The 17795-nt window shown below is 49.9% G+C and overlaps 1 protein-coding gene across 1 annotated transcript in view; it reads left to right on the top strand.

The window, feature by feature from the left end:
- TOGARAM2 (TOG array regulator of axonemal microtubules 2) overlaps positions 1 to 17795 on the top strand; it is a 50173-nt gene that overhangs the window by 19801 nt on the left and 12577 nt on the right. The window contains exons 7-16 of the mRNA XM_039887493.1: positions 1110 to 1156; positions 3467 to 3630; positions 5496 to 5631; positions 5835 to 5999; positions 9169 to 9322; positions 10055 to 10160; positions 10913 to 11148; positions 12302 to 12460; positions 16361 to 16478; positions 16887 to 16981. Of these exons, the coding sequence (XP_039743427.1) occupies positions 1110 to 1156; positions 3467 to 3630; positions 5496 to 5631; positions 5835 to 5999; positions 9169 to 9322; positions 10055 to 10160; positions 10913 to 11148; positions 12302 to 12460; positions 16361 to 16478; positions 16887 to 16981 (1380 nt within the window). The remainder of the gene's footprint in view (positions 1 to 1109; positions 1157 to 3466; positions 3631 to 5495; positions 5632 to 5834; positions 6000 to 9168; positions 9323 to 10054; positions 10161 to 10912; positions 11149 to 12301; positions 12461 to 16360; positions 16479 to 16886; positions 16982 to 17795) is intronic.

Below are 17795 nucleotides of genomic sequence, written 5' to 3'. Positions count from 1 at the left end.
TGACCTCAATCAGGCTGGGAAGACTTCCTGGAGGAGGTGAGACCTAAGCTGAGTTTTGAAGGCTGTGGGAGAGTTTTCAAGATGGAAAAGAGGGAGACGTGTGAAAGAGGAGTGACTGAGACATTTGAGGAGCTGCAAAATCCCTCTGACCTCCACAGTCCCCTGGGATAGAGGTCCCCTGAAACTGGGCAGGCATCAAATGGACTCTTCTACTACCCGTCCTCTGGCCACCCCGGTCTGAGTCATTATGCTGAGTGAATCCTCTGAGGTTAGAGCACAGGACGTTGAGTCCAAGTCCTTTCATTGTGGCTTCCTACTCTGTCAGTTCCCAGGGGCTTCTGATGTCTGTGTGTTTCCCCACTGAGCAGAGAAAATCTATGTTGGATGATACATAACCAGTCTCCAAGGGCGTGTAAGCTCTGTGAGGGCAGGCATTGTCGTCTGTGTTATTGATGCTCAGCGTATAATAGACGTTTACAAATATCTGTCGAATGAGTAAATGGCGCTGCCTATTTTAAAAACAATTAAAACCAATGCAGGAATGCCCATTCCCTTCCTGGGGGTCATTTGGGTTTGAAGCTCTAGGACAAACGGTGAGAATTTATCATCAGCAGCAAAGGAGGTCAATCACTCTAGCCCCTGTGGAGTCAGAGGAGTGGGGATTACTACCAAGAGGAGGAGGAATTTAGGGGTCACAGAGCTCTCACGGGCTGGAGCAGTTTGGAGGACTTGAGCTCAGTGTGCTCTGAACTGGGTGGAGATATACCCCCTACCTGCTGATGTTACAGCAGGGGACGGGGCTTCCTTTAAGACAACAGTTTCCATGTGGAGACTGGCTTCCTGGGGAATCGAGGGATGTGCGGTCAGAAAATGGGGCTCAGAGCTTTGTCTGGACGCTCGGCCTGCCCTTGAGTTTGCAGAAGGAGCTGCGTATCCTGTAGCTTTGAACTCCTGGCCAAGAGCCTCTTTACAGGGCCACCCACAGCCCTGGCAGTGTCCCCCACCTCAGCCATCACCCCATCCTTGAACTACCTGCTCTGGGCTCCTCCCAACAACATCTCTCCCTTGCCGTCTTTCATGGTGCTTCTTTCTCCCCCTATTCTTTTAAGATTGGTTCGGGAGAGTGGGCCTCAGGAGAAGACCCCTAAATCTCTGGGTATGTACTCTCCATATGCACCCCCACTTCTCATTTAATTCTTGGGTTCCAGGGCTGGGTCATGGGATCAGAATTAGAGCCAGAGGAGATCTGAGAGCTCTGGGACCCAAGCCCTTCATTTCACGACAAGGAGGTTGTCACTTATGCCATGCTAGTGGCCCATGCTTGTGCCAGTATGTAGATGGGCACCAGTGTGTGTAGCTTTACCGTGGGAAAGAAAGCTCTGTCTCCATTTGACAGATGAACGGATGACGGAGGTTCAGCGAGCCCGACCTTCTTGGTCTCAGAGTGTGGAAGGCAGCCAGCCCCATCACATCTGCAATCAGGTCTGCACGGCTACAAAGCTGGCACTCTTGACAAAATAGTGCAGCTGTCCCTGCTCTATTTTAAGCAAGTAGAGGAGAGTATTCCTAGCCAGACAAAGAGAGACGTTAAACCACACCCCATAAACCGCTAAGTCTGCTGGTTCTGGAAGGTTTCAGTGTCAGGGAATAGGGCTAACAGGGCTGGAAGTGAGGCAGGGGGCCAGGCAGGAGGCTGAGGCTCAGAGAGGCTTTAGAAGAGGGTGGAGGAGGCTCTTCAGCCTGATGACCTAACTGGAGAGGTGGGCGGTGGGGTGAATGAAAGCTGAGCCCTGGGCAGGTTAGGTGAGGGGACCTGGGCGGAGCACCCTGCACCTGGCTGCAGGCCGTTGTGGGTTGGAGGCAGCTGCTGTGCTGGCCAGCAAGAGGGGTGGACTCCTAGTCCAGCTTCCTGGCGGCCCACTCTTTAATCAGCTCAGCAGGTGGGTCAGTTGGCGAGGGGTAGGCTGTTGCCCAAGAGGCCCCGGGATCAGGATGTGCAGCTGGGCCCAAGAGGCAGGACTGGCAGAAACCTCTGTGGCAACTGTGTCTCCCTTGCCCCCACGCCAGGCTGCAGCGGGGTGAGCTCAGGCAGTCAGACATGACGCACACTGGCACCCGAGCGTCCCTTAACGGCTAACCCTGGAATGCTGGCGTGGGGGTCTGTGGCAGGACACCCCAGTCCACATTCACTCCCTCGTCTGCCTGACTAGATGCTGCTTGAGAGCCATGTCCCCAGGGGCGTGGGGGCAGGGACAGGCTGCTCAGACAAGGCTTTCTACAGTGTCTTTTGGAGGTATAGGTGAGGAAGGGGGATACGAAATAGCAGTCTTTAGGGGGCTCCCTGACCCTCCAGCTGTCAGCTGGGGGCGACATTGCCCAATACGCATAACACACGCAGTACATAGGGGTTCGTGTGGTATTGTCTAAAGCTCAGGGCTTCCCCAAACCTTGTGGCATTGCCATGGTCCTTGCTCCGGTCTGCTGGAACCTGGACACCTGTGCCCTCTGCCCTGTCTCTTGCCTCTGGGTGGATGGAAGCTTAGCCAGCCCCTCCTCCCCCTCGGCCCTTGATCCTCCTCCAGAGTCGTAGGTGCCCCTCGCACGACAGCAGAGGGATCCTTCATAGAAGTCACTGGCCGCACAGAGGACCAGGGTGACCCGGGAGCCCTGCCGGGACCCCAGGCTCAGATTTTCAGGTTCATCCAAGGATGGTGAGCTCCAAACTTTGTGAGCAGGAGAACACGGTTAACATTTTTTTCATGAAAAGAAAACTGATGGATCTACCCCCTACCACTCTGCTTCCGTAATAAGAAATGTACTTTAAAAACCATTTGATTGGGAAAATATAGAATGACAAAGAAATACTGTGGATTTGATGTCATTTAGAAATAAATTTGTATGTTTTTCAATCACAAGAGCCTCTGAAGGTCACTGGGTCTCAGCTTTCCTATCTGTAAAGTGAGAGGATTAGATTAGCATATGTTAGTTCTCTAGCCCCTTCATACTGTGTCATAGTCTCAGACAGGCTCATTTTACTTTTTTTCATTTCCTGACGTCATACCTACTAGGTAAGATAGATTTATACTCTCAAGAAATATCTTAAAGCACTTAGACAACAGACCTGACCCTGCTTCTTGCCCAGCTTCCTCCCCTCCCCTTCCCCGTATTGGAAAAAGGTATGCAGTGATTATTGAATGAATGAATAAGTGGGTGTATGAATGAAAAGAGGATATTGGTCCTTGGGTGGCCCATTCTATGCCCACCAGTGCAACTCTGTAGAATAAACTTCACTTGTGCCTTTCTCCATCAAGGGAATGTCGGGCAGGAGAATTGAGGGTGGAGGGCTCAAGCGATAAAGCATCACACGGTCCACAGGGTCACAGAGCCTCAGGCATAGTCCAAAGGGACGGCTGCTGCTTCAGAGTGCTGCGTGTCCTCAGCTCCATTCTTGTTCTTGACTCCTCAGAACCAAAACCTTTGGCCCCACCCATCAGAGACAGGTCTGTCGCCCCCGAGAAGCCTGCTCTGCCTTCATCTCAGTCTGCTCCTATACTGACAGCCTTCTCCTTCGGCCATGCCAAAGAAGCCCACCCCTTGCAAAAAGAAGAGGACCAGAAGGAGAACAGCAAGGTATCTGGAAAGTGAGGGGAGGAGGAAGTCAGAGTCAGAGGGGACCACTGGCTGAACACAATGTGCGTGTGTGTGCGTGTGTGTGTGTGACCAATGGCGTGTGTGTGTGTGTGTGTGATGATTATTATCTGTAATAATATAATAATAATCACGATAATGCGATAATATCGCGTCATCATAGCGATAATATCACGTCAATAATATCTTTAATCTGATAACGATAATATCGCGATATCTGCTTCATATCACGATAATAATATCGCGATGAAATGCGATGTCGCGATAATGACCAATAATATCGTGTCGCGTGTATATTTCTCTCTAAATGTCGATCAAAGCCTGGAAACAACCTTAATATTTAAGCCGAAATATAGATGCTCGAAGAAACTAAACTTCGAAATAGAGATGAGCTGTCAAAGGCGCCGCAATAAACAGAGATAAGAATGAGAGAGAACAAAGAATCCCATAATTCAGAAAATAGGAATCTACAAAACAATGGGCTCGCTCGAAATAACCAGGTAGCAGGAAATGGCACAACCGAGAGGCAGCTGACGCAGAGACAGATCAGGCAAAGGCTGCGCTTGACAGGCTGACAAATAGCTTGCACTTCTAAGGTGACCTTGACCCACATGATTCTCTTCCCTAGTCTGGATAAATCTAATAAAGCTGGGAGAGTCCCTGTTACGGGGACTCGATCTCCTTCTTTGAAACAGAGATATGAAAGTGCAATAAACATATCTTGGAGGCCTGCTATTTGTATGTACTATGTTCGGACTGGGATCCAGTGATGGTGAAGATCAGGTCCAGGCCTACAGCCTTCCCACTCCAGCAAGGGTGACAGACCATGAAACAAAGGAAGACTAATTCGGTGACCGTGAAATGATCCCAGCTTCTGCCTCACCTTAGCCATTCACTCCCATGGTCATATCATAGACCTTGGCACTGCGAGACCTTGACCCCCACTGGTATCTCCAGTCCACGCATCCCATTTGCTCAGCACTATCTCCTATTATTCTAGTTCAATCTGTCTAATGTGCCAGCTCCAACATTTATTCCTTCTCTTGCATCAACAACATTCTCCTTGATATTAACAGGATCCTTCTTATAAGCATCTTAGCTCTCTATTATTTCTTTCATCTTAAGAAAAACAAAACAAAACCAGAACAATTCTCTGAAAAACCAGAACCCGTTCTCTCCTGAGACGATTGCAGTTAGGCTTTAGTCCCCTCCCACCCCCACTGAATTCCTCACCTAGGGATGGAGCGGGGGAGATGGCTTCTTTCTTGGTTCTCTGACTAAACCAAAGGTAGCCCCTTTTCTAGTCCTTTGCAGGCTCCTCCTCATCTTCCTGATCTCTGCACACTGGAGGCCCCCAGAGCTCAGACCTCTGGCCTCTCGTCCCTGTATATTGACCCCTGTGACTTGATCCAGTCTGTAGCATTAAGTGCACCAGGACCATGTACAGGCCAAGGACTCCCAAACTTCCCTCTCCAGCCCAGACCTTCAAGTAGCAATTAAATTATATAAATACATACATATGTTGTTACTTACCATCCCTGTTTAGATATCTAATTATCTTTCAAACTTACTCTGTTCAAAACTCAGCTATTGAAACCTTACCCCGCCCCCCCTCAAAACCTCCCTTTCCCCAGGGTCCCCTCTCAGCGAGTGGCAATAAAAGGTAACTCCAGCCTTCCATCCGCTCTGGCCAAAATTCGTGGGCCCCTCCTTGCCTTCTCTTTCTCTCTCAATCCACACCTCACACATCAGCGAAAGCACTGGGCCAGGAATGATCATTCCACCATCTCCATTTCTGCTCTCTAAGCGCGAGCCCCGTAATGGAGTTTGCCTTGACCTTGTGCCAGATCCAGGTCACCATCTCCAAGTCTGCCCAGGAGAAGCTGCGGCTGAAGCAGATGAGGGAGATGGAGTTGTTCCGAAGGATGAAGGAACCAGACACGTCGCAGGGCCTGGGCGCCCGGGGAACCTTGATGAAGGAAGGTACTGTGTGCCTGGGGCGTGATTTCCGCAGGCTGCGGAAGCTTCTGGGCTAACTCCTTGGCCAAAGAGATGCTGCCACAGCTTCCCGCCCTCCCCGTCCTGCGACTGGACAGGGAGCCACACCTGCTCTCTTGTAGCCTACCCTTGGGCTGGGGGATAGACAAGACCGGCTCCATGCTGGGGTTTTTTCTCTGCCTCCACAGGCCTCCTTCCTCTCCGGGGCAGCAGGACCCTGTCCGTACCCACTGGGCTGAGCAGCCCACGCAGAAACAACATCGGTGTCATCCTGAGGAAGCGGGCCAACCGGGCCTCACTGCCCAGCATCCCCGTCAGCAAGCAAGAGCCCAGCTTTGCCCGCCATGCTTCAGGTAGGGCCCAGAACTGCTGGCAGGGGGCATATATCCCTCTCGCTGTGCTGCCTCAGGGCACTTTGGGGCATAGCGAAAGTGAACTAGGCTGCTCTGCTTCGCTCTGCCCACGTTAGAGTATGGGCAGCCTGGAGTGTGGTCACCTCACCAGAAAGAGAAACAGAGTCTGGGAGATAAAAACATCTATGGGCCAGGCTGGGAACGCAGAGTATCACAACTGACACTGTGGTTGGCTAGATCGATGTGCTCAACCTGACTGACATGTTCTAGAGGACTCGCCAGTGCAGCAGGACCATAGATGCTGGGAAATAGCATCCATAGAAATATCTGGAAACACTGGGAAGAGGAAGAGAGGGTTCTGGGAAGGGCTTGGGTTCCTGCATGTTGCCTCATAAAGTGTCAGACAGGGCTGTGTACGGACTGGGTCTCAGGACCCAAAATTTCTATGGGGTGCTCAGGACGATGCCAAGAAGCAAGAGGGGCTCTGTCCCCATTCGGGAGGGGAATGCCTCTTTTGCCTGACCTTTTTGTACACCGGGCATCCACGTGAGACTGCACTCGAAAAGATTTCGCTACCAAGAAGCATTGGCAAACTGCCAACCTGGTTCAGAGTTTCTTTAAGTGTGGGATATGGTGTGACAATGAGGGGTAAACAGAGCATCATTTTCGTGCCAGAAATAGTATCGACTCGCTGCCTTTTCCGTTCTCTTTCTATCCTTCCGATTCTATCAAGTAGAAAGTCTTCATTTTCGCTAGTCTTTAGCACCTCTTAAGACTCGCAAATATTTAATTAATTAATTAATTAATTAATTAATTTATCTATCTATCTATCTATTTATTTAAATTAAGTTTATTGGGGTAACATTGGTTAATACAATTATATAATTTTTAGGTGTACATTATCATTTGACATTTGTAGATTCTATTGTGTGTTTACCACCCAAAGTCCAGTTTCCTTCAGCGACCATATATTTGATCCCCTTTACCCACTTCACCCTCCCCCTACCCCCTATATTTGACCTCCTTTACTCCATCTACCTCCTCCTCTACTCTCCCACCCCGCTAGTAACCACTAGTCTATAGTCAATGTCCGTGAGTCCCTGTTTGTTAGTCCTGTTCATTTGTTGCTTTTAGGTTTATATCCCGCATATAAGTGATATCATGTGATTTTTAACTTTTTCTGTCTGGCTTATTTCACTTAGCATGATTACCTCAAGGTCCATTCATGTTGTCGCAAATGGCAGTATTTCATCTCCTCTTATGGCTGAGTAATATTCCATTGTACATATGTACCACAGCTTCTTTAGCCAATCATCTATCGTAGGACACTTTGATTGCTTCCATGTCCTGGCCCCTGTGAATAATGCTGCTATGAACATCGGTGTGCAAATATCTTTTTGGATATGGGTTTTCAAGCCTTTGGGGTAAATATCCAGTAGTGAGGTTGCTGGATCATATGGTAGATCAAGTCTTAGTTTTTGGAGGAACCTCCGTACTGTGTTCCATAGTGGCCGTACCAATTTGCAGTCCCACCAGCAGTGTATGAAGGTTCCTTTTCCTTCACATCCTCTCCAACATTTGTTATTACTTGTCCTGTTGATTATAGCTTTTCTAACAGATGTGAGATGGTATCTCATTGTGGTTTTGATTTGCATTTCCCTAATAGCTAGCGGTGTTGAGCATCTTTTCATATATTTGTTGGCCATTTGTATGTCCTCTAGGGAGAAGTGTCTGTTCAGATCCTCTGCCCATTTTTTGATTGGATCAGCAAATATTCTTTTTAAACAAAGAGATCTTCCTTTAGGCTTGAAACATCAGAAGGTGGCTATTATTTTATAGGTAGAACTTATAATGTTCTTTTATTGTAAGTATTTATCATTTTCTGTGACAAATAATATTAGTTTATCAATTGCAGTAGTGACATAAATTTCTCTTTAAAATAACTTACGTAGGATTCGAAAAGTAGTTTGATTTGAAGAAAAATATATAAATAAAAGTAGAGATAATTAAGAGATATGGCAAAACCATAAAAGTAGTAATTGAATGGTTGATATTTGGGAAATATTGATCTATCTAATCCACCCCACTCATCTCATACAGCAGAACTGAGACCCAGAGACTCATGGTGACCCAAGATCAGTCGAGGTGATGGTGGCCTGCAGGGACTAAGATTTTGGCTAATGACTCTTATTCCAATGGCAGAGCTGAGAACAAAATGCAGGAATGAGGTCTTTGTGTTTAGCTTTAAGTAAAGAACTGCCTGTCAACTCAGATTTACCAGGACCTCCTGAGTATGCCAGGGTGACAACCATGCCAGTGGAGATGAAGTGAGTTTGGCCGTGAGAGCTCTGGCCTTGGAGGAGACCTTCTTGTCCTGGCTCTGTTGACAGAGGAGTTGAGGGACCGTTGGGGGTGGGGTCTGTTAGGCTGCATGACCTCCTATGCCTCAACTATGTGATCAGGGCATTGGGAGAGATAGATGGCCTCTAAATTGCTTTCCTGTTCTCTGGGATTTTTATGATTCTAGCATGTGTCCCCAAGGAAGGAGAGCCTAGGAAACAGGAACTGAATTTTAAACAACATGTCTGCTTATTGCCAGTCCCTGCAGGTGTGGCCACTTCTTGACCACACAGGTACCAAGGAGACAGCCACATTGTCTCCTTGCTGCTTTCACTGTCTCCGGCTTCCTCCCGCCCTGCCTTCACATTGTTTCCCCACCATAGGCAAATTCACAGAAAGATAGAGAGTGAGGGGGAGGGAAGAGAAGCTGATAACGCAGGCTCCTGCCTGGGGAGGAGGTTAGAGTGCCACCAAAGTGAGTAGAGGAGTCATTCCTTGACAGATTTACTGGCCTCATCCCAACCACAGATAGGGCAGGACTAGGGGTCTATTACTGCCCTGGTGGGTTCGGTCACATAACATCAAGCTGCAGATCACAGGTCAGTTTGTTTATAATAATAATCAGGTTGACAAAGGCAGGAAAAGTCAACAAAAGGTAAAGTTAGGTGGCCCCTGTGGCACCGCAGGCAGCAGAGCCCAGGCGCCGGCTTTTCAGCCCTCACCAACCCCTTCTCCTCTATGCCCAGTAGGGTGGGCTCCATGCTGTGAGCCAAGCCTCGGGTCCTCTTGGTGAAAGCTCCAGTGTCCCCTTTATTTTCTGTGAACGCAGCTAACTCATTACCTGCGGTGCTTACGTTGGGGTCTCCTGAGTGGGAAGAGGAGGATGAGGAGATGGAGCTTCGAGGCTTTAAGGAATTGAGGCCTTTCTCAAACCCAGAGCTGGGGTTGATGGATGCCCTCCAGTGCCTTGACAGCAACGACTGGTGAGGTGACACCTTCCCCTTTGTGTCCTGTGGCCAGGGGATGGCTACAGAATATTTCCTGCCCTCCCTCCGCACAGCCCGTCCCTCCCCCACCACCCTGCTGCCAGCTGCCCTCTTCTCCTACTGCTAGGGCCCGCTCCTGTGGAAGGAGGAGTGTGTGTGTGTGTGTGTGTGTGTGTGTGTGTGTGTGTGTGTGTGTGAGGAGAGACAGAGACAGAGAGTCCAGCCGCCTGTGTCTGCCCTGTGATGTCCAACAGCCCTGTGCACTGTTCTGTGGCACATCAGGCCCAAGAGTGACAAGTATAAATTTGGCTCCACAATTCTTAGGGGGGCTTAGAAAGGTCACAGCCCTTTATTTCTCTAAATCAAGTTCCATCTGCTCCCAGCGTTCCTACCGCTGTGCTGGCGGATGTACAATCTGAGTCGTGAGCAGATTGTGGGGCCAGAACATTTGCAGAAAGCCCTCCCCATCTTCAGTCCTCATGTTCAAGTACCCTCTCTTGAAGGCTCTGGCTTTGTGCCAAGCATGGCCCGGGTCCTGGTGTTGGGCTTCCCTCTTGGGTGAGGATGAGCCAGGGGCCCCATAAAATGGCTTTTACACTGCCTTCGGGGCCACTGAATCCTACTTTTCTGTAGTGGGGGGAGGGTAGTGGCATAGGTGCCCCCGGTCTGCACAGGGGGTGGGCCCCTCCCCCACCCCCGCCTGTGACAGGGCCTGGACTTGCTTCTCAGGCAGATGAAAGAGAAGGGCCTGGTGAGCATCCAGCGCCTGGCGGCCTGTCACGCGGAGATCCTTGCTGGGAGGCTGCACGACGTGTCCTTGGCTGTGACTGGGGAGGTGAGGCCTCACCAACAGCCCGTGTACGATGTACCCCACCCCACCCCAGAGCCAGTCTCCCTTCCCTGGGACTGTTACTCAGTGCAGGTCACACAGCAGCCACGGAGGGGCCCATGGCATCCTCACTTACTTCTCAGGTCTTAGCCAGTGAGGTGGGAGGTCGGTACCCATTCCTCAGACTGGAAAACGGAAGCTTGGGGTCTCCTTGTTTCTGTGTTGCAACCCCGCATTGTCCTCTGCACCCAAAACACCAGAGGGAGGATGGAGTGTTCTGAGCCAGGTCTCCAACTACGGGGCGGTTGTAGCCCCTCCTGAGTCCTTTCTCCCAGGGGGCTGGTGCTTAGCCAAAGCTGGACCCAGAGGGGCAACAAGATGCATCTTATCACAGGTAGAAGCTGTGCACCCCTCATCACCCCTTGGGAATAGACGGTTCGAGTGTGGGGCCTTGTAAAACTCCAATTGAACACAGTTTGTGAAAGTACATTGTAGACTGTTATACACATTTCAAATGTTAATGATAATGATGGAATTAGTAATTATGATGATAACAACAGTAATAGTAATTTTTAAAAACGGGACTGTTTTGCCGGGAGCTGCTGCGAGGTTTTGGGTTCCAGCCTGGTCAGGCCTAGGCCTGGGGCGCAGGCAGAGGCGGCAGGAGCAGGGTGTGCACTGTTCCACTCTTGGCATGTTCTGGAGTCCTCGGCAGGGCCCAGCAGTCCTGGAGGGTCCCTCTCCTGTCTCTCCCCAAGGTCACCAACCTCCGCTCCAAGGTGTCCCGCTTGGCCATCAGCACCCTGGGAGACCTCTTCCGGGCCTTGAGGAAGAATATGGACCAGGAAGCTGAAGAGATTGCCCGCTGCTTGCTCCAGAAGATGGGGAACACCAGCGAGTTTATCCAGAGAGCAGCCAACCGGTCCCTGGGGGCCATGGTGGAGCATGTGACCCCCGCCCGCTCCCTGGTGGCCCTCACCTCCGCGGGCATCTAGTAGGTGGTGGCCAGTTGTCTGAGGGGTGGGGGTGGTCCAGGGGAGTGGCCCTGGAATAGGAGGAGGGGGGCTGGAGAAAGTTCCTCAAGAATTTAGCTGGGGGAGGGGGACCCCCGCTTCCTGGTGGGCTTCTTCTCTCCCACCTCTCCTGGGCCACACTGGAGGTGACAAGGTGAAATCTGGGCAGCCCTGAGCCCTGTCTGAAAAGGGAGAGGTACTTTGTTCTGTTAAAGACTGGGGAACTCATAGTGGCCTTGGTGACTTCCCTGGAGACCGGGCGGCAGAGGCAGCCCACACCCGTGTCTGAGGAGCGCCTGCCCCTCTCCCAGGGGAGGGGTGTTTCTTTCTGATGAAATTTGGGAGTCAGGAGAGTAAGGCACAAAACCTCACAGTTTAGTTGGCACTGCTTGGCCTTCTGCGGAGGAGGAAAGGGCTAGTTTCTGTGTTTGTGAACACAGAAGCCCTGCTTAGATAAGGTGAAAAAGAAAGACGTGATATCCCAATGGGTTTCTCTTGTAAGATTTCAGGCTCCCCTTGTGATGGCTACCAAATCACCCATCAGCTCCCTGTCACTCCCTCCTGTCTCAACTCAGCTTAACAAATGTGCAGTCAACTCCCACTCAGTGTGGGCGTGTGCCAGGAACAGCGGGCACTGCTGATTCAGCTGAGAGGGTGACTAGGTGCTCACCCCCTGGGCGTCTCACCTGACTGGGGAGCGGCAGGGGTATATCTGTACTTCCTACGGGGCAGGGGCAGTGCTACCCTAGGGAGTGTCTGGTTCTGCCTCAGGGGCTGGGGAAGGCAGAGGAGACCTGGGTTGGGTAGGATCTTTCTAGGTGGAGGAAAGATGGGGAAGTGCGTTTAGACAAAGGCAGACTCCGAACTCAGGAAGGCGCAGAGAGCGGTGGGCACAGGTATATCTGGGGGACACCACGGGGTCTCAGTCCTCAGGCCCCTGTCCCATGGTTGCTGTCATCGTCTTTTGTTCTATCGTCAGGAAGTGACTGACAAAGATTCCCCTTAGCCCACACGAGACAGAATTCAGAGCCCATCACCTTGTGAAACATGGATGCACAATTGCAGGTCCATGTGAGCCAGTCCCAAACTCTGTTCCTTGACTGAGCTCTTGACCGTGATTGTGTTTCTTTTCAGCCACCGAAACCCCTTAGTCCGGAAATGCACTGCCGAGCACCTCTCAGCGGTTCTGGAGCAGATCGGTGCTGAGAAGCTTCTCTCGGGCACCAGGGACAGCACAGACATGCTGGTGCACAACCTGGTGAGGCTGGCGCAGGACTCCAACCAGCACACCAGGTAACACAGGGCCAGGAGCCTAGGGGCTGTGGACAGGCCGGCCCAGGGCAGATGAGGCGACCAGCCACCCCCGAGGGCCCTGGCCCCACAGCTCAGCTTCGCCAGCATCACGCGGAGGGACAGTTGGATGGGTGGAAGCTGTGTCCTTTCCTTCACAGCTGTCGTGCCATCTCTCCCCACTGTCATAGCCAGGGACCGGCCAGCACTCCCCACCTCCACCCTGTCACCTTCCATTCTCTCTCGAGCCACTGCTCCTGTTCCGTCCCAGCCCCATCATCTCTAAAGACTATTTATTCATTTTCTTCAAGAGACGTTTAGTGAGCACTATTTCTGTTTTTATGACTATCATAGTAAATAAGAAAAATGCCCCTGCTGTCTTGGAGTTTACCTCCTAGTGGGATAGATGAATAATAACCAATAAATAATTATGATTATTTCAGGTACAGATAAAGGACATAGAGGCAAAAACAAGATATAATGGAGAATGGGGTGTGGCTACTTTGGACTGAGAGTTCGGGGAGAGCTTTCTAAAGAGTGACATTTGAGTTGAGCACTGACTGCTAGTGGGAGCCAGCTCTTTGAGGGTCTGGGGCGCGGGCATCCCAGGCAAAGAAAATGGTGCAAAGGCCCCCTGGACGGGAATAAGTTCTGTGTTCTAGGAAAGGAAAGGCTGGGCTGGGCTGGGCAGAGCACCGTGAGTGGTGGGGCGTGGTGTGTGGAGAGGACGGAGCTAGGCCGGGGGTTCCTCACAGGCCTTGGTGGGGAGTTGGGATTTTGGTTTGCGTGTGACCAGAAACCACTGGAGGAATTTTTAGCAGGAGCATGAGGCGGTATTAGCTGGTATGAAGCAGGAGAGTGATTGGTTCTGATTGATTATCTTTAGAATCCAGGTTCGAGGTCCAGTTAACCACCCTTCTCAGCTCACAGCATGTTATTACCATGTCTGGAGACCACAGCATGCCCTGTGCAGCTCCGGAGGGCACGTCCACTCTGCATTCTGTTGCATCCCAGGCAGGGCATTCATGAGGACAGGCTGAGGATGCTCCCTGGAGGGATGTGGTGCATGCTATTTCTCTCACCTTCCCCAATGCAATAGTGCTGCACAGCACATCTTCCTACGTGCCCCAGACGAAGCCCAGGGGGAATGTCTTTGGGAATATGCCTAGGAACAGGGACCGTGGTCAGGGGCAGCCCTAGCATTGCCAGGAGCTCTTCTGCATGCTACTCCCTCTGCCTCCCTCATGCAGTGCTCCAGGTGCCTACATCCTCACTACTATGCAATATCTGAGTCTCTAATTTTTATTGATCTAATGGGTAAAAGCATCAGCTCAGCATTGTTTCAGAGAGCCCTTTTTCCCCCATTACTAGTTAATGTTTCTGTATATGTTTGCTAGCCTTTTATTTGGAAAAAAAAACTTTCTCTGGCTGCTCATTGGAGGATTGATAGTGGGGGAGGGGTCCAGGATGGAGGAGGACACCAGGTCGATGGCTTTCCCATAGTCCGGGCACGGGTGCTGGAGGCTGGCAGAGGTGGATTTGGGTATAATTTGAAGGCAGAGCCAACAGGAGGTAGGTGGTGAGGCTTTCAAAGAGGGATCAAAGATGACTCTTAGGTTTATAAACTGAAAACTGCATGAATGATACTGCCATTTACTAAAACGAGCACAGTTGTCGGGGAAGAAAAAGGTTTTGGTGGGTTTGTTTTAATTGCTGTTGCGGGGATGGAAATCGAGGACCACGATTTCGGCAGATCTAATACCCTTCTCCATTCTGACCTCTCTCTTGGTTGGATGGCGTTGACTACACTTCGTTTTCCTTCTGGGAACCCTGTTCTTTCTGATTTCACTCCCTGGTTCTCCTTGTCTTTCTGTGGCCAGTTCCCTACCCTACCTGCCCTCTGAATGTAGGTGGCTGCAGGAGTGCATTTAGTCCTCGTTCCCCGCTTATGACTTTCCCTGGTCAGTGTCATTTCTTCCTGTGGCTCCAGCCACACTAAAACTCTAATGCTTCCCAACTTCTCACTCCAGCCCACACCCTCTCAGTCTCGTATCTCTGATGCCGCCATAGGACCCATCACAAAGATGTCCAACCGTTGTCTTCAGTGCAAAGTGTCCCTAAATGAACTCATCGCCTTCTCCCCAGACCTGCTTCTCTGGCTATGTTCCCTCTATTGTTAAAAGTCACTATTATTTACTGAGTCATCTAAGATGCTAAATGAGAAATTTCATACTTCATTGATTCCAAGACACACTTCTCCCCTACATTTTAATATTTTATAATCAGAGGCATCTCACAGTTGCTGTTGGCCAGGCAGCAGTTGTAACTTAGGTTTTACTATCTGCACATCTGCGAATTCATTGTTGCTCATAGTATAAGCCTTTGAATTAAAATTTGCATTGTAGGACGTATGCTATGAGCCTTCTTTGCTTGTTAGCCTCTCATATTTATTTTAAGAAGTCACTGTGGATGCTCCATGGGGAATCATTGAGTTTAATTGCTGTTTAAAATGTCTTAGAAATATTACACTATTACTCGGCATTGAAACGAAAAGTTATTGCATATGAGAAAAGGCATGGAAATAGAGAGATGGGTACAAATTAGATATTAATGCAAACATTCATCATTGAAGGAATGACCAAAGTTCCACATTTTCTTGTAATCACCAAGCATTTTATCTGGCCTAAGGATACTACCCACAAGTAATGCTACCTTCTCTTTCTGAGATAGCCTGTGAAAGGGTTGTCTTCACATGTGAGGCAGTGTCATTGAAAGCGGTGAATATAGCCAGTGTTCTCTTTTTCTGTTTTTTTTTTCTTAGTAGAAAATAGATTAATGGTGCATTTTACAATCAAGAAAGTCTTAGAGTGAGCAAAATATGATCATGTTCATTCAGCGCTTCATGCTCCACTTTCAATCAGCTACTGAGTCCTGCAGTTTCAACTTCCTTAGCAGCTCTTGAACCTGATCACTCTCTCGTACCTCCACGCTACTGCCTTACTTCAGGTCTTTTTCAGAACCAGTCACTTGCCTGGACTATTCTAGGTAGCCCCCTAATCGGTCTTCTGTCTCCCAGCCTTGTCCCCAAAGATCCTCCACACTGTTGCCAAAGACATTTTGACTAAAGTGAAAATCTGATCCTTCCTCAGCTTCTCATTGCCTGCAGGCTAAAGCCCGACTTCTTCCCATCTGCCTAAATTGGTCCTACCTTCTTCTTCAGCCTACTATCTTCCTGAGTCCAGTCCCTGCTCACTATTCTCCAACTACACAGCTGCTGATGTGTCAGATTGTCTTATGGACCCTAGAATAGCTCCCTCCTCCCACTTACTCACTAATTCTGTCCTACTTATAAACTCCTACTCATCTTTTGAGTCCCAACCCAAGGGTCACCTCTTCTATGAAGCCCTCCTTGATTCTCTTCCCCACTCATCCCATTCACCAGGTAGAGCTGACCACTCTCTCCTCTACTGCTCCACTGCATTCTTCCTCAGACTTCTAAATGTCCCATACCAGAAAAAAGTTAAGTACATTTTGGTACAGCCATCAAATGAATATTATGTAGCCATTAAAAAGATGACATGGGAAGATGATTAATGATTAAGTAAAAAAAGCTGGATACGAATTGTACATATACATTCTGATAGCAACTAAAATGTATGCACATGGGAAAAAGACTATAAGAAAACATGTAAAATGAATAGTGATTTTCTCTTGGTAATGGGAGCATGGATGATGTTTATTCTTTTATGAATCTAATTTTTAATTGGGTAGGGATTATTGTTATGATTAGAAACAGTATTAAAAACTCTCTTACTATAATTAGAAAATTATACGAAGTTGTAAAGTAACTTTGCGATGCCTTTCTGTGGCTGTTTCTTTATCTTACTCGTCTTCCTATGGCAGATTTTACGGCCGGAAGATGGTGAATATCTTGATGTTGAACACGAAGTTCGATGCATTTCTGAAGCAGTCCCTCCCATCCCACGACTTGCAGAAGGTTATGGCGGCCATTAAACAGCGGGTGAGTTGGCAGGCTGTGAGCCGGTCTTGAGTGGGGGCCGAGAGCTGAGCCTGGGAGCCCTCTTGCTGGTCAGGGTATGTGTGGGAGCGCCCTCCAGAGGCTTGTATTTCACCTACAACACCTGCCAGGTGGGATAAATGTGATTTCCTTCCCTTGTGCTTAGACTGGTTCTGCCCTTCACGGCTTGTGTCCCTTGAGCCTCCCTGGGCCTCCACGCCTTCATCTGTGAAATGGGAGTCTTGACCCCCATTACTTGGCCCCAAGTAGCAGTGCTCCGGAAGGCTCAACTGTGCCCTCCAAGGCTCCCCCAGGTGGAAGAGGTTATTTCTGTTGTGGTGTAGGTTGGAGTGTCTGGCAGTTCCCTAGAGGCTACTCCTTTTGGCTCAAGTTCTGTGCGTATTTTTCAAGGGAATAGAAGATAGTAATGAACTTCCATCTGCCAAAGGCCGCAAGGTGTCAAGGAGTCTGGAGGTGTGGGAGAATGGTCTGCCAGGCGAGAATGGGTATGTCTTCTCCTGTCTCTCTGGGGTTCCACATCCAAGACTGCCAATAGAGGCGGCCAGGGGAGGCTCTGGGAGGAAGTGTGGATCTGGGCTATGGCTGAGACCTACATGGGTCTGTAGCACTAGTGGGAGAATTTATAGGATGTGTTCCTCCACCCAAATCTCAAGGACACCAAATCCTGGGCTCAGGAGCCTCTGCCAGTAGAAGTGGATTCCCACAGTCTTGGCTGGGGTCAGGGGTGAGATCTGCTGTCGGTCAGCCTGTCTGTGTGAGCTCAGCGTTTCTCCATCCGCTTAGAGCAGCGGATCCTTTCTCCATCAGAGGGATGGGACTAGATGAGAGGAAATGGGCTGAGGAGCTAGAGGGCGGTGCTAGGAGGAGAGAGAAACCCAGCAGGAATCCAACAGTCACTCCTGTGCCTAAAACTTAAGCTCCTGGGAGGACCACATCTGAACGCCTAGCAGGGGCCTCAGGGAACCCCGCGCCCACCTCTTCACAGGTGTGTGTTCTCTTTCCCACGCATCCTCTCGGCCAGACCAGAGCAGCCTGTGTTCTCTGCCCCTCCACGTTCTCTCTCCCTACTGGGCCTTTGCTTCTGCCGTCCCTTGGCCTTATGCTGTGCCATCTGCACCTAGAATGTGCCTATTCTGCGAGTTTCCATGAGATTCAGCTCTCTGGTCACCTTCTCCCAGAAGCTCTCTCTGACACTCTGTGCTTCCATGTCTTCTGGGTGGATAGGTTGTCCTGTTCTTCAGTCCGCTGTCGGCCCGTTGACTTACCTGTGATGTCTCCCATTGGTCTGTGAACCCCCAA

The sequence above is a fragment of the Pteropus medius genome, unplaced genomic scaffold (genome assembly GCF_902729225.1).
Source record: "Pteropus medius unplaced genomic scaffold, Ma_sr-lr_union100, whole genome shotgun sequence".
Classification (NCBI taxonomy): Eukaryota; Metazoa; Chordata; class Mammalia; order Chiroptera; family Pteropodidae; genus Pteropus; species Pteropus medius.
Note: the sequence above shows the minus strand (reverse complement) of the source record. Positions and strands in the feature narration are given on the sequence as shown.